The 20,191-nt window shown below is 41.8% G+C and overlaps 1 protein-coding gene across 3 annotated transcripts in view; it reads left to right on the top strand.

Moving 5' to 3' along the window:
* Dapk1 (death-associated protein kinase 1) overlaps positions 1-9,452 on the top strand; it is a 224,403-nt gene extending 214,951 nt beyond the window's left edge. For all 3 annotated transcript variants that reach the window (XM_013516027.1, XM_013516026.1, XM_013516025.1), the window contains 4 exons: positions 872-1,010; positions 2,369-2,489; positions 4,769-4,957; positions 7,478-9,452. In XM_013516027.1, coding sequence (XP_013371481.1) covers positions 872-1,010; positions 2,369-2,489; positions 4,769-4,957; positions 7,478-8,710 — 1,682 coding nt within the window. In that variant the 3' untranslated portion in view covers positions 8,711-9,452. The remainder of the gene's footprint in view (positions 1-871; positions 1,011-2,368; positions 2,490-4,768; positions 4,958-7,477) is intronic.
* The last annotated feature ends 10,739 nt before the right edge of the window (positions 9,453-20,191 follow it).

Here is a 20,191-nt window from a genome sequence, read left to right as displayed (position 1 = left end):
CACAGCCTCGCCAGCATTTGTTATTGGTTGATTTCTTAATGCTAGCCATTCTTACTGGGGTAAGGTGGAATCTCAGTGTTGATTTAATTTGCATTTCTTGAATGACTGATGATGTTGAACATTTTCTCATGTATTTATTTTCCATTTGTATCTCCTTATCTGAGAAGTGTGTATTCATCTCAGCTGCCCATTTTTGGATTGGGTCTTTGAATTGGGGGGGGCTGGTATTTTTTAATTCTTTATATGTTCTAGATGGAAGCCCTTTGTCTCAGGGACAGTCAGCTAAAATTTTTTCCAAATTTGTGGGTTTTCTTTTGACTCTGCTGGCGATTTCTTTAGATGTGCAGAAACTTTTCAGTAGGATGAGATCCCAGTTGTTGATTCTTTCAAGTGTTTCACGTTCCAGCACCATTTATTAAAGAGGCTGTCACGTTTTATCTTCGAGCATTCTAGTAAGTGAGAGCTACTATCATGTGAGTCTCAGGCAGTTTCTCTTTGGACCATGTGGCTGCCTGAAAAGGGCTTTCTTTGGGCCTTCAAAGAGCACCCTCCTTGTAGGAGGTTAAATCTTTCCCCTTGTACAGGAGGAGGTTTTTGTATGGCATCCTGAGATGTTGACATGTGTTAAAGTCACTTGTGGCCCACTGCTGAGAGCCCTCCTTCTGGCCCAGAGTGGGCTCCCTTGTTATTCGCCAAGCCTATGGCCTTTTAAGGGCTTATACCTTGCAGCAGGCATGGGGACTCAAGTCTGTGGGCAGGTGGTACATCCCCTAAAGATGGTCTGGCCACGAGGCCAGTGCACCCCTCACTTGGGCAGGAGAGTCACCAAGTGGGAGAGCCTGCCTCCTGAGAGTTCCTTCTCTGTCCCCAGCCTTTGGTGGTAAGCTGAAGAACCCACTCCGAGTGGTCCTGGTGGCCACCCATGCTGATATCATGAACGTCCCTCGTCCAGCTGGAGGCGAGTTTGGATATGACAAAGACATGTCATTGCTGAAAGAGATCAGGAACAGGTGAGAACAGCCTGAAGGAGCTTCCTATGCTGGGGACCTGGATTTAGGGGTGGGTAAGGAAATACAGATGGAAGCCATGTGACCTGACAGATGATTAGTGTTTTTATTTTTCATTCTTTCAAAGAATGAGTACACATGTAACAGTTAAAGAGACAAAGCACGTATGATACAAAGCATCAACCCTCTCACTGCTTTCTTTCTCCCAGGACCTCTCTCCACAGGAGATTTCTGGTGGCTGCTTTGGCTTTCACTTCTTTTCCTTATTGTCACCATAGCACTAATCAGGGTTCCTCAACATACACATTGCAACCCATCGTGGGCCATGGTAGGAGGTAGTGACTAATTGTCTCTACAGTGGCGTAGGGTGAGATGCAATGGAACACAAGAGAATAAAACAGGTCAGGGTACATTTAATGTCAACTATTATTTTCAGTTTTTTTCTTTTACTTATGAAATTTGAATGTACACAGGGTCAGAGGTAAAATATATAAATTTTTACTCAGAGACTGTAACACTCCTTTTTTCTGTTGTTATTTACCTGAAACTGGGTAACTTAAAAAGAAAGAGTTGATTTAGTTCACAGTTTTGGAGACAGAAAATCCCAACAGCATGTCAGCAGCTCTGGTGAAGACTTCCTTGGCTACATCACACTGTGACAAAAAGCATCGTAGTAGAATTACCTGTGAAAGGAAGCCAGAGAGACCCAGGGATCTTGCTTTCTCTGTAACAACTCTATGAGGTCTAACAAATCCCATGGAAACTACACTACTTCCTTTGGAGAGTAGCTCCCCAATGACTTTAATTACCTTCAGTTATGTACCACCTCTTAAAGGTTCCAGCATTGCACACACTGGGAACTTAACTTCAAACACATGAGTCTTTGGGAGACAAACCACATCTGAACCAACCATTCTCCATCAAAAAACAGTGAACTGGGTGTTAGTAACTTGAATCTTGAATTACCAATTTGAAACGCATACCTTCTTTCTTCCTGATGTAAACATGAGTCTTCTGTGAACATTTTCAGGTGAATGGTGTAACTTTAGTACTGTACCCCATCTTTAGTCCCTCCACTTTAAGCAGTGGCACTTACATGATGAACACATGGGCCTCCCCTTTCCTGCTCAGGATGAGCTGATGTCTTCCATAGTATGCTCCTACTGCTGGTTGGAAAGCCAGTGGGAAGGCATGCTTATGTCCTCAAACCTGTGCACTTAGAGTGACTCAGTACAGTCCACCAAACAGCAGGGACAGAGACACTGCAAGGTTCTCTGAGGCCAGTAGGAGTCCTGGGCCCTGCGTGGAAAGACCTGAGGAAATTGACTCAGGGCTGATAATAGCTCTTGTTCTTGCTACAGATTTGGGAATGATCTTCACATTTCAAATAAGTTGTTTGTGCTGGATGCTGGGGCTTCTGGGTCTAAGGACATCAAGGTACTTCGGAATCACCTGCAAGAAATTCGGAGTCAGATAGTCTCGGTGAGTCTTCCCTTGAGGGCCCTGGATCTAACTTTTACTGTCATCAGCAGTAACCACGGAACTGGTCTCTCTAGTCTGCTCTCTTTATTAGATTTGGTTTTCTGGGGGCTCCTTGATAGGAGGACCCAGGACAAAGGGACCATATTAATATGCTATTAGCATATTATTCTGCAGTGAGGCAGGATAGGAAAGAAGCAAGAAATGATAATAGTTATTATGGGCCAGGTAAGCCAAATCAGAGTGCTTGCAATTCTTATAGTTTACATGGTTGAAATGCAAAAGTTCTTTTTACAAATTGCAGCATAAATTCTAAAGTGCTTTGTATATAAGAAAACTCAGAAAAAGTCATAAAATTTGTGAAAGGACCATTTTAGGAAATTTAGAAAAGTAAGAAAATACTAACAAAATGTGTTAAGCAATATAAAACTTTAGATCAGAAAAGATGGAATGAAGCAATGTTCTTGCCACAGGTATGATATGAAAACATGCTTAATTTTTCCCAAGTTAAATAAGTTTCATGCAGTTGCAGTTAGCATCTGGGAGGAGGATGGTTGACGTTTTTAAACTTAAAATTTCAGTGAAGAAGAAATAAAACATACGATAAAGGCTCTATGATCAGTACAATTAAATAAGAGTAACAGTGTCAATGGAAATCACAGTTTAACAAATTTAAACATTTTAAAATTAAAATACAGTATTTTAATTTAATGGGGAAAGTATTTGCTTAATAATCCTGCATTATCCTGCCTTCTACATTGCCTGAACATTTATGGATTAAAACCGTTGAATGGGCAAATATAAAACAGTAAGTATCTCAAATGGTAATTTGGGGAATATGTTTTTAAAATACTGTAGACTTAGGGCTGGGGATTTAGCTCAGCGGCAAAAGCGCCTGCCTGGCAAGCGCAAGGTCGTTAGTTCGGTTCCCGGTACCGGAGAAAAACAAACAAAAAAAAACAACCGTAGACTTGAGGCAAACTTTTAAAGACAGGTTGCAAACATCTACAAATCTTCAGAGGAAGTGTACCTACTAACAACACAAACATTTAAAACAAATCTCTGGTAATAAAGATTGATAAAATTTTAAAAATAAACTGGGGGAAATTATCAATGCATTTGACCCATAAAGGATTGCTTATTCAAAAAGCTCTGTAAAACTGGTAAGAAACAGAAAAAGCATGCTAAAATTAGAGGAAAACGCTACCCTACTCTCAGGAATGATCCTACCACACAAGCCCAAGTCTGACCTGGGTAGGTGTGTGACACCTCTGTGGCCCTACAGAATTACCTGGGATCCAGTTCCCTTCCAGCACCAGGCTCTGGTTCCACAGCTGCACTCAGCATACTCAGAAAACATTTTCCTTCAGCACTGAAAACTGTACTCCATGCACCACAAGTAGGCACATTCAGCAGATTGGAATGGTCCGGCAGGCCTTTGGAAATCAGAGCCCCCAAACCAGCAGGTGGTGAGCCACCCCATCTTTGGATGATAGCCTCCTTTGTCAGGCAGCGTGGAGCCCTTGAAGATTTTGAGGTGGGTTATGGTACAACTCCTCACCAACCACTGAGGTCAGGCAAGTGGAGCCCCCAAAGAAATTGTCTATGCCTGAGAACTTTTTATTGATTAGGGATTGGAATTTAGATGACATAAAACTTGATTGGAAAAAAATGCAATGCGGTGTGTGACTTGTGTGGTTGCTAATGAGGATAGTGTATTGGTATGAATGTGAAACATACACTGGTTTATTTAACAAAGTTAAAAGGTTAAAAACCTATTTCAAACCATTTACCAAGAATTGGTTTGAAAGAAATAACAGTTCAGTAACAGTCCCCATGCATACTAAATTTGCTGGTTAAAATTCCACTCTGCTGTTGACAACGATACTCATTTTCTGTTCTCTGTTTCTAAAGTACCCATTGCCAGAGTGGAATAGTGGAACGTGCCCAGTGGGGCATGAGGGAGGGGGTGAGTGAGTGAAGAAAGAGGGAGGGAAGAATTGAGCAAAATATGATGAATTACAAAATTCCAAAAGTTCCAAATTCTAAGTTTGAAGATTTACCATCTATTTATCAAGGCAGACAGAGCTGGAAAGCTTGTACAAAACTACATTTGATAAGCAGATTCTGCCTGAAGGTGCCAAAAGCAAAAAAGCAGGAACTGCCCCAGCAGTGCACCAGCAAAGTGCCATCTCACTGGGGGTCACAGGGAGCATGCACGAATGCAAGGCATTGTGTCCACTGAGCTCCTCACTCACTGTCTCCCACCCTGCTTGTTCTAGGGCTGCCCCCCCATGACTCACCTGTGTGAGAAAATCATTTCCACACTACCATCTTGGAGGAAGCTTAATGGGCCAAATCAGCTAATGTCCCTGCAGCAGTTTGTGTATGATGTGCAAGACCAGCTGAACCCGCTGGCCAGTGAGGAGGACCTCAGGCGAATCGCACAGCAGCTCCACAGCACAGGGGAGGTGAGTTCTTCATGTGGTCAGGCAGTGGAGCAAGGTGCAGCAGGGACTCAGTGTCCTAAGGTCCAGGGCCTGGAGTGGAAATGAGCCTGGGTGGCAGAGTGGACAAAGCCTGGTGTCCACAGTGTTTTCGGATGTGCAGCCATTACTATCTCAGGTAATTCCCGAACCTACAGCTCTCTGCTTGTCCTTTACCTTAGCACTACTGTTTAGATTTCTCTATGTTGCTTTTGTCTTCTAGTTCCAGTTAGTTAGGGGCACAGGATCACTGCCTGGGTGACTGTCCCCTCACTTATGTATGGAGACATGGTAGTTTCCTGCTCTTTCTGGCAGCCCCAAGACTGGTGGTCCCCTGTGGTCAGGAGGGTCCAGCTCCAAGCCAACTTCCTGTTCAACTGTGAGTTGAGAAAAGGTGATGGGCTGTCCCCAGGCAGACCGTTCTGGAGACACTAAGACAAAAAAAAGTGTGCAGAGCACAGACTGATCGTAACCCTAAACACACACTTAAAACCCCAGATGCCTGCTCAGAGTGATGGAAAATAGGACTTTTTCTTCTGGTTGTGTGATACTCAGCACTGGTGTTGGGTGCCTGTACCCGTCCCCAGAAAGGGGCATAGCTTCATGTTCCTCCATCCTGTGCAATCAGGAGGCAGCATGGGCTGGACTGTGCAAGAGCAGTCTTTAAGAATATCAAGAACTAGAAGCAGTTTGAAGAATATAGAAACCAGAAGCTCAAGTGCCACATAATGGCCGTGGTTGTATGAGTCGTATATTTTGAAACTAATGTTGAATCCAGAAGCTAGTGACCCAGAAGAACCACAAGTAATGATTTAATTGGCCTTTTAAACACTCAGTAAACAACCAGTAAATCTGCTGACTCCTCCAGCAGTACTGTAAAGGAATGAGACAGGTGAAGGCAAGCCTAGATTATAGACATGACTGGATATAAAATGTTTTAACTCGTTCCTTTGGCATAATATTCTGTTACTTTACCAGCAACTTCCTAGATCACAGCACATGATTCATTTAATTCAGTATCACATCCCTCTTGAGCTTGGGCCTTAAGTAAATGAACACTTAGAAGAGGAAGAAAATAAGGGAAAGGTCAGTGGCAAGGCCTCGTTTTGACTGACCCCAACCTCCTTCATTTCTGATGCTGTCTTCTAGGAAGTGTCCTGTATACCTTATTCATGTTTTCCCCTTAACTCTTTTTCTCTGGTCCAGGATCCCACAGAGCACATGGTAACCTGTCTCATCTCCTGGGTCTCTCCCAGGACTGTGGATCAGGCTGTGTCTCCCATAACCCTGAGACGATGGCAGCAAAAATGCAAATAGTGACCCTGCAATTTGCATTTTGATGCTGTGAAAAACTACATAATATGAGCTGTGCCCTTCATGAATTTCCAGTCTACGGTTCAAATACAACAGAACCATATAGAGTGGGGATCATAAAGATGTAAGTCAGACTAGGGCGGAAGAGCAGTCCTGTGGCCCACAGGTGGAGTGTGTGCTGCTGTGAGGAAGGGACCATTTTCGTACAAGTAGCCCCGAACAGAGAGGAAGCAGAGGGAGAGTAAATTGTTCCCTAAATGGACTTCCATTTCTTGTTACTGTTTTTTAACTTTTTTTTTTTTAATGAAATAAACATGACCTGTAGAACTGAAGTCCCCTGTAGTCACCAGCTCTGATGTCTGATTCCTATCCCTTCTCTGGAGTGAACCATCATCATGGTGACACATCTTTCCAGGCCTTTTGTATGGAAGTGGATTTAAATTTACATAAATATATATTATAAGATAGATAGATAGATAGATAGATAGATAGATAGATAGATAGATATTGAAGTCTTTAGAGAAGCCCCAAGAATACTGTCATGCACTCTAATGTACTCTGCCTTTTAAGTGGATTATTTGCATTTCACAACACTTGGCTTGGTTTCTGTCCTATTCATTCACTTTTTTTTTCAGACAGCCTCACATTCCATCTCTTAACAGTTTAGCCTGTATTTCCAGAGGAGGACATTATCCTACCTGACCCAGTGTAATCATAGATGATTATATTTCAGAAGCAACAGCATTGACACAGTACTATGCCTGATGACCTAGTCCTCATATAAGGGGTTTTTTCCTTGTGCTCATAAGTTCTTATATAGCATTTTTACTCATTTATGTATTTAGTTTGGGATTCAGTTTCCAGTTACACTCTCATTGCATTTGTTTACCATGTCTCTTCTTCTGCTTCTTCCTCTTTACTTGTCTTTTATGTGTGTGTCTGTCTTCTGTTATGTTGGGTTTTTTTTAACACTCAACCGTAGTTACTTCTCAGAATCACATTTTCATATTTTCAGGCTGTTATTTGAGGATCAGTGCTTAGTTTTAGAGGTGGATCTATGGTGCTGAGTCATTTCTGAGAATGTCTGCTGAGGTTTCTTTGCTGAAATCAGGCCCTTTTATACTCTGGGTGATGGATACCCCTGGCATGGGTTCCACTTCTACTGTGACCTTGTGTTGTCCCCTGTGGCAGATTAACATCATGCAGAGTGAAACTGTGCAGGATGTGCTGCTCCTGGACCCCCGCTGGCTCTGCACTAATGTTCTGGGGAAGCTGCTCTCAGTGGAGACACCCCGCGCCTTGCACCACTACCGAGGTCGCTACACCATGGAGGACATCCAGCGCCTGGTGCCTGACAGTGACGTGGAGGAGCTACTACAGATTCTGGATGCTATGGACATCTGCGCCCGGGACCTAAGCAGTGGAACCATGGTGGACGTCCCTGCCCTGATCAAGACTGACAACCTACAGCGCTCCTGGGCTGATGAGGAGGATGATGTCATGGTGTATGGCGGAGTGCGCATTGTCCCTGTAGAACATCTCACCCCATTCCCATGTGGTATTTTTCACAAGGTGCAGGTGAACCTGTGCCGCTGGATCCACCAGCAGAGTGCCGAAGGTGATGCCGACATTCGCCTGTGGGTGAGCGGCAGCAAGATCACCAACCGTGGGGCTGAGCTGTTGGTGCTGCTCGTCAACCACGGCCAGGGCATTGAGGTGCAGGTGCGCGGGCTAGAGACTGAGAAGATCAAGTGCTGCCTGCTGCTGGACTCAGTATGCAGCACCATTGAGAACGTCATGACCACTACGTTGCCAGGGCTCCTGACAGTGAAGCACTACCTGAGCCCACAGCAGCTGCGAGAGCACCACGAGCCCATCATGGTCTACCACCCACGCGACTTCTTCAGAGCACAGACCCTGAAGGAGAGCTCCCTGACCAACACTATGGGTGGGTACAAAGAGAGCTTCAGCAGCATCACCTGCTTCGGCTGTCATGATGTCTACTCCCAGGCCAGCCTAGGCATGGACATCCATGCATCAGACTTGAGCCTTCTAACCCGTAGGAAACTGAGTCGCCTGCTGGACCCACCTGACCCCATGGGGAAGGACTGGTGCCTTCTTGCCATGAACTTGGGCCTCCCTGACCTCGTAGCCAAGTACAACACCAACACTGGGGCTCCCGGTGACTTTCTCCCCAGCCCAGTGCACGCTCTGCTGCGGGAATGGACCTCCTACCCAGAGAGTACTGTGGGTGTTCTCGTGTCCAAACTGAGGGAGCTGGGTCGCCGGGATGCTGCCGACTTTTTACTAAAGGCCTCCTCTGTGTTCAAAATCAACCTTGATGGCGGTAGCCAGGAGGCCTATGCCTCAAGCTGCAACAGCGGCACATCTTACAATTCCATTAGCTCTGTTGTGTCCCGGTGAGGGTAGCCTCAGCTTAAGCAATGCCTCCGTGACTGCAGCAGCAAAGGGAAGTCAGCCATCCTTCCACTGGAGTGCTGGGGCCCCCCTTCTTACACCTGCATCCTCCGTCTTCTCTACCTGTCTCCCTGCCTCCACCCCTACCCTCTCACACGCCCTGTGTGTGGATGATCTTTCCTCCCCGGAGCAGACCACATTCCTTAACTGGCCACTCAGAAACCTAGTGTCCCTCCTCTCACCTACAGTACTTTCCTTCTTACTGACAGTTTTATTGGAATTCCAAGCGTTTCAGTGAAATTTTTAAAGTACTTTATTGATTGTCCTTTTAAAAAAGGAAAGAAAAGTGCACATTTATTTGCAATGTGTATTTCTTACACTGTCTTCTTATACTAGCTCCTCAGCTTCTCTCTTTTATATTTGTAGGAAACTCTCATGCTTGGATCCCACTGTATGATTTATAAATAGACAATGTGAGTGCCTTTTGCAGAAGAGGATTTGTTTGAAATCATCTGAGTCAGCCAAGAGCTGTCACCAAGGAAATGCTACCTCTCTGTCCCTTGCTGTATGCTGATTATCACCAGAGGTGCTTCACCCTGAGTTGTTTTTGTTTTCGTTTTAGGCGGGAATGGGTAATATCTGTTTTTAGGGGAATGGGTTTTGTATTTTTTTCCCTTTGGTTTGGAAAGCAAGAGGGAGAAAAGAATCTTCCTCCAGGGTGAATTCATGGCCAGTGTTGTTGCTCTAAGATGTTTTCCAGTTTGCTTTTGTTGAAACGTCCATGTGAACATGCACAGAAAACTCACAAACTGTCATGCTTTGTCATTCCCTCTCATCTCAGGTAGAAGGTTGACACAGTTGCAGAGTTACGGAGACCTGTGTAAGAATTTAGAAGACCTGGACTCATAATTTGTAGCAGTCTGTTGTCATTGGTGCATAGCAGATAGTTTCCACATTTAGATCCTGGTTGGATAACTTCATATACTTGAAGTCTTAAAAGAAAATACAGGAAGCAAGTTTTCTTGCAGTAATTTCAAATTGTAATAGAATTGTAATTTGATATGAGGGAAAGTGTTTTAATTCTTCTGTCCTAAAAAGCATGTATGTTAATGTTATATCATCTATATATCTCTATATATAGATATCTGTATCTATATATATGTGCACTATGTATATACATATATAAATACTGGTATTTTTACTTAATCTATAATATCTCTGAAAAGAATTAAGTTTGTTTTTCTCCCTTTTTAAAAAAAAATATACTGTTGCTTATTGCATTGGGTTTGTTGGGTCCTTAATTCAAAAAAGATTCTCTTTCTTGTGAGTTTTCAATGCCAGTAGTCCATGTAGTACATAGGACAAAGTGGTAGAAACCTCAAAGGCATTAATCTAAATCCCCAGGGGTTGGATTTCATTTTACTAAGATGTTTACTAATTAGTAACAAGGGCAAAGTAAAAAGAGCCCAGATGATGTTCATATTTGTCCTCTCTTTTTTTTTTTTCCAAATAGGGTCTCACTGTGTAGTTCATGTTGGCCTTGAACCCATTGTGATCCTCCTGCCTCAGCCTCCTGAGTGCTGGGAAGACAGGTGTGCACCACCATGCCTGGCTTGTTCTGATTTTAAAGAAGAAAGGCCCTTTCCATTTTCCTTCCGTAAACCAACTAAACAGTTTTAGTTTTTTGTTTTTTGTTTTTTGGTTTTTTTTTGGTTTTTCTCCAGTATCGGGAACCGAACTCACGATCTTGCACTTGCCAGGCAGGCGCTTTTGCCGCTGAGCTAAATCCCCAGCCCCTAAACAGTTTTAATCTTCACAATTAGCAAAAGAAGGTTTGCTTTTCTGAACTCAAGCTGTTTGGGCCTGGAGCAAAAGAAATCCCCCAGCACAAGATACCTGTCCTTATTGCCTTTTTAAAATTGGAAACCACATGTGCCCCTGGCCATCTGCTAAGGACCCTGGGTCTATCCTGCCTGGTACCAGCGTATGATAACAGCTTGATATGACAAAACTGATGTTGAGTGAAATTTCAATATCCTTCCCCCAACCAAAAAATAGCAAGAGAAAAAAGACTAGAGGGAAAAATGGTAGTAATTTTCTCTGCACTGGTAAGAATACAGTTCATTTTGCTTTGTCTAAATTATCCACAACAGGGCTGGGGATGTGGCTCAGTGGCAGAGCTCTTGCCTTGCATGCACAAGGCCCTGAGTTCAATCCCCAGCATCACATACATTTAAAAAAAAAAATAATAATAAACAAATGTTTAAAAAAACATTTAAATTATCTACAACAATTTGCTTTTATAACTGAGAAAAATACTAGCACGTGACCTACAAACTACATCTAGATATACTCAGGATGACATTGAAATTGAGGTTACCTTAAAGAGTGGAACCTCCTCTTCTTGTCCATTCTGAGGGTTGGACTCAGTCCCTCTTACTTCAGTGTAAATTCACATCAGTGGGTTACAGAAATAGACAGCTGAAACCCAGAAGCAAAGGCTGTCTCTCCACAGCATCTGTATATGACATCCTAGGGAATGCCTTGGTTGGATGGGAATCACAGTGGTTAAGGACAAGAGTTCCTATGACCCTTGGTCCCATGCTCCTGAGTTCATGTGGGGAGGTGCATTTCCCTCCAGAAGGTGTTCAGTTAGCAGGAAGGAGGTGGAGAGTATATTGGACAGATGAATGAAAGGACTACAGGTCCCTGCACAGGCTATTCATATGGTCCTGGGGCCCTGGCTCCTGACATGTTGAAGACACACTCAAGACTACTTACAACTCAAACATCAAGGGCAAAAGGATCATCAGTTTATGTCCTGTCACAGGTCCCATCATGTGAACACTTCCAGGGACAGTGTCTGGACTTGGGTACCAGGAAGTCTAGCCAGGTCACAACTGGTCAGCAAAGCTTCACCGTGTGGTGCTGGCTCTACCTTTTGCAGGAGGAAGAAAGAAGGCTATAATTTACCCTCTATGGCCATAGTAAGAATCAGGATGTGTGTAGCTGAGTATGGTGATGCACATCTGTAATCCTAGCTATTCAGGAAGCCAAGGCAGGAGGATTGCAAGTTCAGGGAAAACTTGGGCTGCTTAACAAAACTACCTCCCAAAGGAAAATTAAAAAGGGCTGGGGGTTTAATGGCCAGACCTGGAAGAAAATCAGGATGTACAAGTTCTTAATGAGAAATAAAAGCCATTTGTAGGACCTTTTTTTTAGAGTTGTGAAATATACTCAGCATGTTCCTTGTCACCTCCTGGCTGTTTCCTGGAGTACTCCATATCTGTAATATGGATGAAAGAATCCCAGGGACCCAGGGTCTTCATTAGTGAGTTGATGGGCATTTCTGTGAGTTCTGGTTGGTTTCAATATATGACTCCTCCCATATCTGAAAGGTATCAGAACTATGACTGAGGCTTTGTGTAGAAAGGAGTTTACAGTTAAAACTGAAGAATTGACAGAAATCTTAATCTTAAATTCGCCCATCAATATCCAGAATCCATACCAGTCATACTAAACCCTGATAATTTGACTCCATGAAAATCACTCTTACTGCAATGCTTGACCTGATTCTTTCTGCGCAGTAGCTGCTAGGGCCAGCCAGGTGCAAAATGTAGAGAGCAGCTGGGAAACAGGCACCCAGACATGGAAGGCCCTCATAAAGAGCAAGAACACAGGTTCAGTCCAACAATGTGAAAATGTTCTAGAGATATACAGTGGTGATAACATGAATGTATCACTACTGTCTGTGCAGTTATATTTTAAAGTGGTATATTTTATGTTATCTCTGTTTTAGTACATTTAAGAGAGAAAGGATACAGAAATAAAATGAACCTCAGTGTGTCCAAGTAGCAAAATAGCTTGCACAGTACTGAACAAAACCACCCATACTGTTAGAGCAGCACAGCAAAGCAGAACCCCCTAAAAAGGTGGGGTTTTAAAAAGTGGAGGGGTTAAGGATTTAGCTCAGTGGTACCTGGCAATTGTGAGGTCCTAAGTTCGATTCCCAGTACCCCCCAAAAAAGTGGTGGATTGCTTCTTTGAAAGAATTTAGTACTGTTATTTTTTAAATATACAGAGGAAGTAAGAGTTTGCTTCTCTTTTTGTTTTTAATTAGTTTTCCCTCTGAATTCATACCTGGAATAGCGCCATAGACTTCTCAGTACAAATTCCAGAGGATATATCAGCACAAACTCTTCAGGAGGAAGTAATGTGCTCTGATGCCTCATTCCCTAGACAAGTCTGCAGCATCTATGATGATGCCATGCCTGCCTGCACTGCCTACACAGAGCTCGTGTGACCTGGGCCAGGACTTCTGGGGCCTGCCAGAGCTCGGAACCACAGTGCCTGAAAAACAGGCTCTCAGCTGTCTTCAGAGATTATAGCTGGGCTTCGAGTGTAGCTTGAGTCTGAGGTCAGATCTCAGTGCTTTCAGAGGTTAGGGGCTGGTGAGAAATTTGACCCACGGCTTCAAATCCCAGGACTCAGCAGCTCCAGATGTGGACTCAAGACAGTGACATTCTCTCCACTGTTCCTGCTCAATGCCTGGGCCAGAGAGTAGGTCAAGGAGCCTCTAAGATGTAGAATTAAGGAGTACTCATCACTTTCAGCTTGCTCTAGTAGGATGTGGACTGTTCCCTAAAGACCAGGTGTTAAAGCATGGAACTCATGGGAGATGGTGGAAATATGAAGAGGTGGAGCCAAGGGGAAAGTTTTAGGTCACTGGGGCATGCTCTTCTTAGGGATGGGGAACCCAGTTCTCATCTAGTCTTTTCTCCTGCCCCAGCCATGAGGTGAGCTGCTTAACTCTGCCACAAGCTCCCTGCCATGATACCTTGCCACAGGCCCGTAGGCATCGGGGAAAAAGAACCAAGGATGGAAATATCTAAATCCTGAGACAGAATGAACTTTTTCTCATTGTAAGTTGATTATTCCAGGTATCTGTTACAGTAATAGGAAGTTGACTGACATACATTCATCTGCAGAAAGGAACCTTGGAAAATGTCTGGGACAGCAGGATCAGACAAGGCCAGACAGCTGCTCCTCACTCCCAGAACCACACACGCTGATCATTGCTAGCTGGTGCCCATGTGCTCCTCAAGCCAATTCTTGGTCAGAAAGGATGAAGCAATAGGGAGGAAGCCAGGAGAGAAATCACACTAATGCCTTTAGCAGAGTCTGAACCTGGTCTGTCTCAGTGCCATCACTGGACAGGGGGGCTGCCTTGAGGGTCACAGTGGCCCTGCCAGGTACCCAAAGCAGGAACCCTGGATCATACAATACCTCACCTGTACTACAGAGAAGAGATTCAGGATGCCTGTCATGGATAATGGCATCTTGTCCCATTGAAATACAGAATTTCACAAATTAAAAGAACTTTAAAAAAACTTGAGATGGTTTGGTTCAACCACAGTTTAAAGGCAAGAAGCAAAGAGATGAAAATGTTTAGACAATGTTACACTGTTCAGTTCTTCATCATCCTGATTTAGACTCAGAAAATCTGACCAAAACAGACCATATATGGTCATATCTCTACCATGTGTTTATACTGTGATGTGATGTATGTATATATGTGTGCACATGTGAATATGTGTGTCATGAATAATACATGTGGGCATGTTGTGGTTGTGAATTTGTATGCATGTGGAGCTGGGGATTTAGCTCAGCGACACAGCGCCTGCCTGGCAAGTGCAAGGTCGTGAGTTCAATTCATGGTACTGGAAACCACCCACACACACACAAAAAAAAAAAACCAAAAGAAGAATTTGTATACATGTGCATAACAATATGTGTGCCATGCATGTAAAGTGACTGAGTTGATGTGTATGTGTGCATGAGTATATGTGTGTGTGTGCATGCATATGTGTGTATTCATTTGTGTATGTGCATGCAAGTGTTTTGTTTGCCAGTACTGTGCATCTTTGTATGGAGTGGGAATCTGTGCCCTTAAAGATTTCCTCTTCTGGCTGGAACCTTGATAGTCTCAAATTCAGTTGTGTATGTATGATGTGTGTGTATTCCCACCATCAGGGTGACAGAACAGAATATCAAGAGAACTTTCTTCCACCCTATGCCATCACATCCCAGCCATCCTTGCAACTTGTAAACTGAGGCACCATCCCCAGTGAAACCTCCACAGAGTAAGCTTTCTCACAGCCGGGGTTGGATACAATCTTTTTACCTTCCAAAAAAGAGACAGATCGGAGATACTTCCTCCAAACCAAGAAATTCTGAGGCTGATCTGCACAGAGGAAATGGAAGCCAGGTGCTGAGTGCAGGGTTTGTGCTCTTGTCCCTGCATTAGCACCCCCACCTGGGACAGGAACAATGTTCCTTGGCTTTAAGCCAATGTGAGCAGTGACAGTTTTTCTTTGTGCTCCAGCTATTTCTTGTAGACATACTTTAATATAATTGAAATCATATGGGTAGTACAATTTTATACTCTGTTCTTTTTAACCTATGATTTTGACATATGTAGTATTCAATACTACAGAAAACTTCACAGAAACAAGTTTTAATGGCTGCGTAGCACTACCATAATGTGTCACGTCCCAATGTATCTAAGTGTTCCCTGCTATGAAACATGCAGGCATTTTTCACTACCATAAGTAGAGCTGGAGTAAACATCTTCATGCACATTTATTTTAGTATTTTAAGCTAGACATAATTTTTTTGGTGGTGCTAGTAGTAGGAATTGAACCCAAGAGCTTGTGCATGCTGTGCAAGCAATATCCTCAGCCCAAAGTATGATTTCTGTAGTTTTGAAATACCACAGTTAAAATCCAAGGAGAGAAAGAATTTATTGCTGAGCAAAAATTTCATATGTATTTCATATGCGCCCCCCAGAAGAGTATTGGTTTTTTTGTTTTTGTGTTTGTTTTTGTTTCAGTACTAGAAATTGAACTCAGGACTTTGTGCTTACCAGGCAGGTGCTTGTGCCACTGAGCTAGGTCCCTGGCCCAAGCATTGTTTTATTAACTGCTCACACATCTTATAATACATAATTTACAAATTAATTGTGATATATGATAACATTAAATATTCTTTTATTTTTTTTTAATTTTAAAGAGAGTAGTAAATGAGAACAAGCAAACAAAAAAAAAAGTAAAATAAAACAGTAGCAGCATACCAGTATAGAACATAAACAAATCAAAGCAAGAACATTCAAAGTGAATCAAGGTGTCAAGGTGTCAAGACAGAATAATACAAATCAACAGTGGTTGTTACATTACATATCACTGTCCTCAACTATGTTGCTCATATTACCAGATGGAAGAATGAAAGATTGCTCAAAACATTAAAGAGAATGAGAAAGTAATTCTTTGATAAAACGTTAGAGATAATACAGGGTTTCACTAGACAAGATGGTAGGAGCTCACCATTGTAATTCCATTGCATATTGTTACCTTCAAATCAGTTGGTCAGACCACCAGACAGAAGCATGCAAAATCGATCAGAAAATAAAAAACTGTAAGGATTAACTGTTCATTTCAATACACCATCAGACATCAGCAATACAGTTATCATAGCTATTCATATATATATTTATATTTTGCCTTCTTTCTTTTTTCTTCTTTCCTTCATCCCAGTAATTTCTTCCTTTGAGCAATTTCTTTCCCTTTCCTATCATCTATTGTACATTTTGAGTTTTACCTAGTCTTTCAGGGCCCTATACCAAGGTAAATATTCTTTTAGCAAGAATGAAAAATTCAGTTTTCCCACCATCACAAGACACTAAAATGATTCATCAATAATTATAGCTCATTTCAAAAATTTTCAACTTTGGGACTAGTGGGGTAACTCAGTGGCACAGTGCTTGTCTAGCATGCACAGGGCTCTGGTTTCAATCCCTAGCACCACAAAGAAAATTACTGCCAAAGTTATATCAATTTTACAGGGTTGTTGTCAAGTCTCAGGAACCACTGTGCAGTTTTTGTTTCATTCTTTTGAAATGTAAGCTACAGGATTCACTCACATCTCAAGCTGTCTTGTCTGTTGACTTACTGTAATGCTCACTGAATTGTAAACATTCCATTCCAATTTGTCATTCATGGCCTGAGTTTCTAGGCATCTTATTTCACTGGAAGACAGCTTCCCTCTACTCTAGTCTATTCTCTTCACATAGCTTCATCCCACTGAGGACACTGAAGATTTTGACCAACTTGGTGTTTGGACAAGGCTACTGAATGACCTTGAATCAACACAACTGTACAAACTTGAAATAGTGTTTAGGAGATGTCCTAACCCTAACACTAATATCAACACCACATTTTGGGAAACACATACCTCAATATTATTGTCCCCTAATACTAAAATGTACCTGAACCCCAAAATTGGAGTACCCATAATCCAATACTGTCTTTCCTTAACCCAAATGCTAACCCTAACAATAATCCTAACCCTAAAATTGGAGTAACCCAATATTGTGGTGCCCTAACTATAACAGTGACCTTAAGTCTAACCAAAAACCTAGCCCTAACGCCACATTAGTGTACACTATATTACAATATTGGGGTGCAATAACTGTAATGCTGAAATCTGTGTACCCCTTACCTAAAAATTGGGGTGTCCTAAACCTGCCCCTAAAAATAACCCTAACCCAAAAATCAGGCCCTATCCCTAAACCCAAAATCAGCATACCGCAATATTGGGGTGCACTAGCCCTAACATCCTAACCTTAATTTAAAAATTAATTGTGATATATGATAATGTTAAATATTTTTTTAATTTTAAAGAGAGTAGTAAATGAGAAACAAACAAAAAAATAGAATAGTAGTAGCATACCAGTATCATAAACATAAACAAGTGAAAGCAAGAACATTCAAAGTGATACAGGGTGTCAAGACAAAATAATACAAATCAACAGTGGTTATTACATTACATATCACTATCCTCAACTACATTGCTAACCCTAGCCTCAAAATAAGGGTATATCATACCCCGATATTGTGAGGCCCTAACCTGAAACCTAACCCTAAGCCTAACCATAAACCTAACTACAGCTCCAAAATTTGGGTACAATGAAGATCAATGGAACATATTAGAAGGTGCACAAACAACTGCAGACTTACTAAGCCAACTTGTACTTGACAAAGGTACCAAAAACATTCAGCTGACACCAGTGCCCACATCTAAGACCTGGAATAACTAGATACACTTCAGCAACTGCTGGAAAACCCCAGACTAAGTAGTGCATCTCAGCAGATACTGAGGGGCAAACCTAACCAACAGGAAAACTAGGGACACTAGCAGCCTTTGCTGTGTAGCCACTGAAGAGGGAAACTGAGCTTTATGCATCCAGTATCAAACATGACAAGACAAAGGACTAAAACACAATCCCAGAACTCCTCCCCACTCAGAACAAGTCCAGGAGACATCAACATAGGAGAATGTGGTAAACACATGCTGGAAATTGCTGAAATGATTGCAATGGAAATAAACAACTCCATAAGGCCATAGAAGATAACAAATCAGAAATAATCTCTCAGGCAAAAAATGAAATGACATTAATAATGAAAGACTTTCTTAGCACATCTAGAGAAGCAATATATAAAAAAAAAGATGAACATAAGCAACAGATGGAAATGTTACTTGAGCAATATAGGAATGAACTAGAATGCATGAAACATAATCAAAGAGACATCCATGAAATCAAAGCTTCCAATGAAAGCTGGCAAAACCACTTCAATAAAGCCAAAGGTAGAATTTCAGATCTTGAAGACAGCATGGCAGCTAGTGATCGTGAAAGAATCTCTTAAAATCAATAAGGAACCAGGAAAAATCAATTCAACAGCTGCAAGACAAAGCAAAGAGGAATAATGCAAGACTAATAGGAGTCAGTGAAACAGCAAGAGGCAACGCAAACAACATAAAAGAGTATTTGCAGAAATAATAGCAGAAAATTTCCCAAGCATGGAAAAAGAATCTGATATACAGTAAATGAGGCATATAGAACTCCAACTAGTCATAACCGAAGTAAAACTATACCCAGACATATAATAATCAAGATTCCAGATTTCCAGCAAAAGAACAGACTATTAAAAGCTGCTAGACCAAGCTGGGCATGGTGGCACACTCCTGTAATCACAGCACTTGGGAGGCTGAAGCAGGAGGATCATTGTAAGTTCAAGACTACACTACCCTGGTCTACAAAGTAAGCACAAGGCCACCCTGAACTGCATAGTGAGATCCTGTCTTAAAAAGACAAATAATAATAATAATAATAATTTTTTTTAAAAAAAGCCACTAGAGAAAAGAAATAGATCACCTATAAAGGAAAGCCCATCAGAATCATGGCAGACTTCTCAACACAAACCATCCAATCAAGAAGAGCTGGGAGCAAAGTATTACAGGTCCTGAGACAAAATAGCTTCCCACTAATACTGTTATATCTTGCCAAACTATCCTTCAAATTCAATGGAGAAATAAAATATTTCCATGACAAAGAACAACTGAGGAACTTCATAAGTGCCAAACCATCCTTACAAAGAGTGCGAAAAGGTATTCTAGACACAGAAAAAAATGACCGCAATTTCAAGAAAAACAATACAAAGGAACCCTCAAGCAGAGTAAGCAAACAGGTAGAAAAAGTAGGAAACCAACAGCAATAACATGACAATGATAAGCCAACACATATCAGTTATAATCATGATTGTAAATGGCCTCAATTCACCAGTCAAAAGAAGGTGAGTTGAAGGTAAATTCAGGAGGTCGTTATTTAATTTCCAAGTGTATATGGAATTTTTGGACTTCCTTTTGTCATTAATTTCCAGTTTCATTGCACTGTGGTCAGATAATATGCACAGGATAATTTCAATTCTTTTGCACTTTGGTAGGTATGCTCGGTGGGCTAGGATGTGGTCTATTTTAGAGAAAGTCCCATGTGCAGCTGAGAAAAACGTGTATTCTGATGTATTCTGAGAAAAATGTGTATGCTGATATAACACATATCAGTTATAAGCATGAATGTAAATGGCCTCAATTCACCAGTTAAAAGAAACAGACTGGCAGAGTGGATTAAGAAACAAAATCCAGTGATATGCTGTACACAGGAAACACATTTTACTCAAAAGGAAACCCATAGACTGAAAGTCAAAGATAGAAAACAATTCTCCATACACCTGCAGAAAAAAGCAGGTGTAGCTATTATGTTTGCAGACAATGTAAACTTCAAACCAACAATAATCAAAAGAGATAAAGAAAGTCACCACATACTTGTTAAGGGAAAACTGCAAGAGAAAGAGGTAACAATCATAAACATGTATGCACCAAATATGACAGCACCAAACTATATAAGATAAATTTAACAGACATGAAAACCCAAATAATTAATAACACTATTGTAATAGAGGACCTCAACACCCCACTGACACAAAGAGATAGGTCAACTGGACAGAAACTGAGGAAAGAAATAACAGATCTTAACCAAATCTGTGAACAAATGGACTTAGTAGATGTATACAGAGTGTTCCACCCCACAACAAC

The sequence above is a fragment of the Chinchilla lanigera genome, unplaced genomic scaffold (genome assembly GCF_000276665.1).
Source record: "Chinchilla lanigera isolate Chin_1 unplaced genomic scaffold, ChiLan1.0 scaffold00031, whole genome shotgun sequence".
In the NCBI taxonomy this organism is placed as follows: domain Eukaryota; kingdom Metazoa; phylum Chordata; class Mammalia; order Rodentia; family Chinchillidae; genus Chinchilla; species Chinchilla lanigera.
The sequence above is the reverse complement of the archived record's forward strand: the minus strand, read 5'-3'. Positions and strand labels throughout refer to the sequence as shown.